Raw genomic sequence first — 2,369 nt, 5'->3', positions numbered from 1 at the left:
TCACTGAGATTCGAGGCTGACCCACAGCGGGTACACCTCGAACATGCCTACAGCCCGGCAGATGTGAGGTGTAAGCCGAGGCGCGGGGTCGGCGGCGGGGCGGCCTCACGCGCGCCATAGTCGAGCCATGAGATGCAAAAATATATTAGGAAGACATCGCGGCAGCGGCGATTGCGGAGCACGTAGCCCCATGGGCCGCCAGACTGGCCACTCTGCCCGCCCACGGCCGTGGCATCTCCCGAGGACCGGCGCGGCTGCGACGGCAGGAAGCGCAGCGTGACGACGCAGCCGATCCCAGCGAAGGCGGCCGCGACAGTGCATGGGAGTAGGTATGGCCAACTCTCGAAGATGGTGCCGCCGAAGGCGTTTGGAAATTGCACGGCGGGGCGAGAGAGAAATCCGCCGAGCGAGGCTGCACACACGTTGCCGATGGACCAGCAGATGGCCACCAGGGAGAAGCCCATGTCCTGCGTCTCAGGTGTGACGGCCTCGCCAATGTACGCCTTTGCAGCGGCGGCGTTGCCAGACAGCAGCCCCATCGCGAATCGGACAGCCATCGCCTGCCACAGGTTGCGCGAGAGGCCAAAGAGCGGCGCGAGCAGCATCGTGTTGAAGAGACCAATGCAGATCACTCTCCGCCTGCCCCAACGATCGCTGGCGCTGCCCCAGAACGAGCCAGAGAGGAGCTGGCCAAGCGTAAACATGGATGCGATGTAGCCGACGTAGAGGCCCGCCTCGTTGGTGCTCTCGACGAGGCCAAAGTCGAGGACCATGTAACCCAGAAATGGGTAAAGCATGGAGAGGCAGATGCATTCGTTGAGAAACGTGCATGCGAGAGGGAGCATCCACCGCCACGCCTCGCCGTAGCCGGGCGTCGTGAACATGCACGCGGGGGGGCAGAGCAGGCTCGCGCAGTGGCGGTCGCGTCGCAGCGCGGCGCGGTCGAGGAGGGGCTGCTGGTTGGACATGAGAGAGAGATTTCAGCAATACCTTTGTTTTGTGTTGGACATGTCGAAGCGCACGCACGCGACGCCCGTACGCGCCAAATTACACCTGAAATTCTTTAAAAAAAGAAAGAAACGAGCCAATCCAAGGGAGGGATGGGAGGACGGCACGCCGCCACAAAAAGAAAGAAAGAAAACGCCACAACACAGGGATTTTAAGCAAGCTGGAATTCTTTTGTTCCCTGCTTTTCGCTGCGCATGCTCGAGCCCCCGGCGAGGGCTTGTAAAAGAAAGAAAGAAAACGGACAACCCAAAAGGGAGGGATGGGAGGACGGCACGCCGCCACCACACAGGGATTTTAAGGAGAGGTGTGCGGCGAGGGCTTGTAAAGAAAGAAAGAAAACAGACACGCCAAACGAGGGATGGGACGAGGACAGGGTCCCCACCTGCACGAGCAGGATTTTGGAAGGACGATCAGGGGGACAGGTGGGGCTCTCCTGCTCCTGACAAGGGACACGACAGGCTCGCAGCGCGGTGCGCGGTGGACTCACACATCCACTGGCGGTCTCATCTCAGTCTAGCGACCTGCCTCCAGCTTGTCGCTGGCAGTCTCTCGCACATGCACACTGACACAGGGGTGGCAGGGGCGGCGGCACGAGTCTCCCACATACTATGCGGGCCTCACTAGAGGTGCGGCCTGTGCGTGTCCTCGCCCTTGAGGGGGGAGGGGAAGGGGCTGTGTGTCTGTGCATGTGTGTGTGTGTGTGTGTGTGTGTGTGTGTGTGTGTGTGTGTGTGTGTGTGCGCGTGTGGAGCCGCCCTGAACGCCACGAGCGAACGCCGGCGAGCGCCGTCGGCAGCGCGCGACCGCCACCCAAAAGTGGAGGTACATTAGGAGCCGCAGCCGGCCTGCTCTATCAGCCCCGCAGCCGCGGTGGCGCGACCGGACCGCGGTCGCTCCAGGCGCCTTTTGGCCCCGGTTCGAATCGCGGTTGGCGCGCGCCCTCGCGGAGCGACGCGTGGCGCGCGACGCGCGCGCGTGCGCGTGCGCGCCCAGCCGAGCCCTAGGCCGTATGCCGTCTGCCGTCGGCCGTCGGCCGTCGGCCGTCGGCCGTCGGCCGTCGGCCGTCGGCCGTCGGCCGTAGCGGCGGCGAGCGCTCGCCTTTTGCGCGACGCGCGTGTGGACGCGCGCCGCCCAGCGCCGGACGTGCCGGAGCCGGTCCGGCGCGCGCGCGGGCGGCCAGCGCCTGTAAACAGACAGCTGCGGCCCACACGTTCAAAAGTGTGGTAGGTTTGGCTGGAAGTGCTTGTGTCGAGCCTGTGTGCTCGGAGCTGGAGTTCTTTTGTATTCTCCAGACTTTCGTTTTCGCAGCATGTATATGGCGGCGCCAAACACAACCTCCTTCTCTGCGACCGCGTACGCCCG

At 63.8% G+C, this 2,369-nt stretch overlaps 1 protein-coding gene across 1 annotated transcript; it reads right to left on the bottom strand.

Moving 5' to 3' along the window:
* Window positions 1-47: 47 nt before the first annotated feature.
* On the bottom strand, window positions 48-968 carry EMIHUDRAFT_249515 (hypothetical protein; the record flags this gene model as incomplete). The annotated part of the gene is made up of 1 exon (XM_005759953.1): window positions 48-968. One exon carries the CDS (start codon window positions 966-968, stop codon window positions 48-50), a length of 921 nt encoding a protein of 306 aa, XP_005760010.1.
* Between the last annotated feature and the right edge of the window lie 1,401 nt (window positions 969-2,369).

This window comes from Emiliania huxleyi (assembly GCF_000372725.1).
Source record: "Emiliania huxleyi CCMP1516 unplaced genomic scaffold EMIHUscaffold_789, whole genome shotgun sequence".
In the NCBI taxonomy this organism is placed as follows: domain Eukaryota; phylum Haptophyta; order Isochrysidales; family Noelaerhabdaceae; genus Emiliania; species Emiliania huxleyi.
The sequence above is the reverse complement of the archived record's forward strand: the minus strand, read 5'-3'. Positions and strand labels throughout refer to the sequence as shown.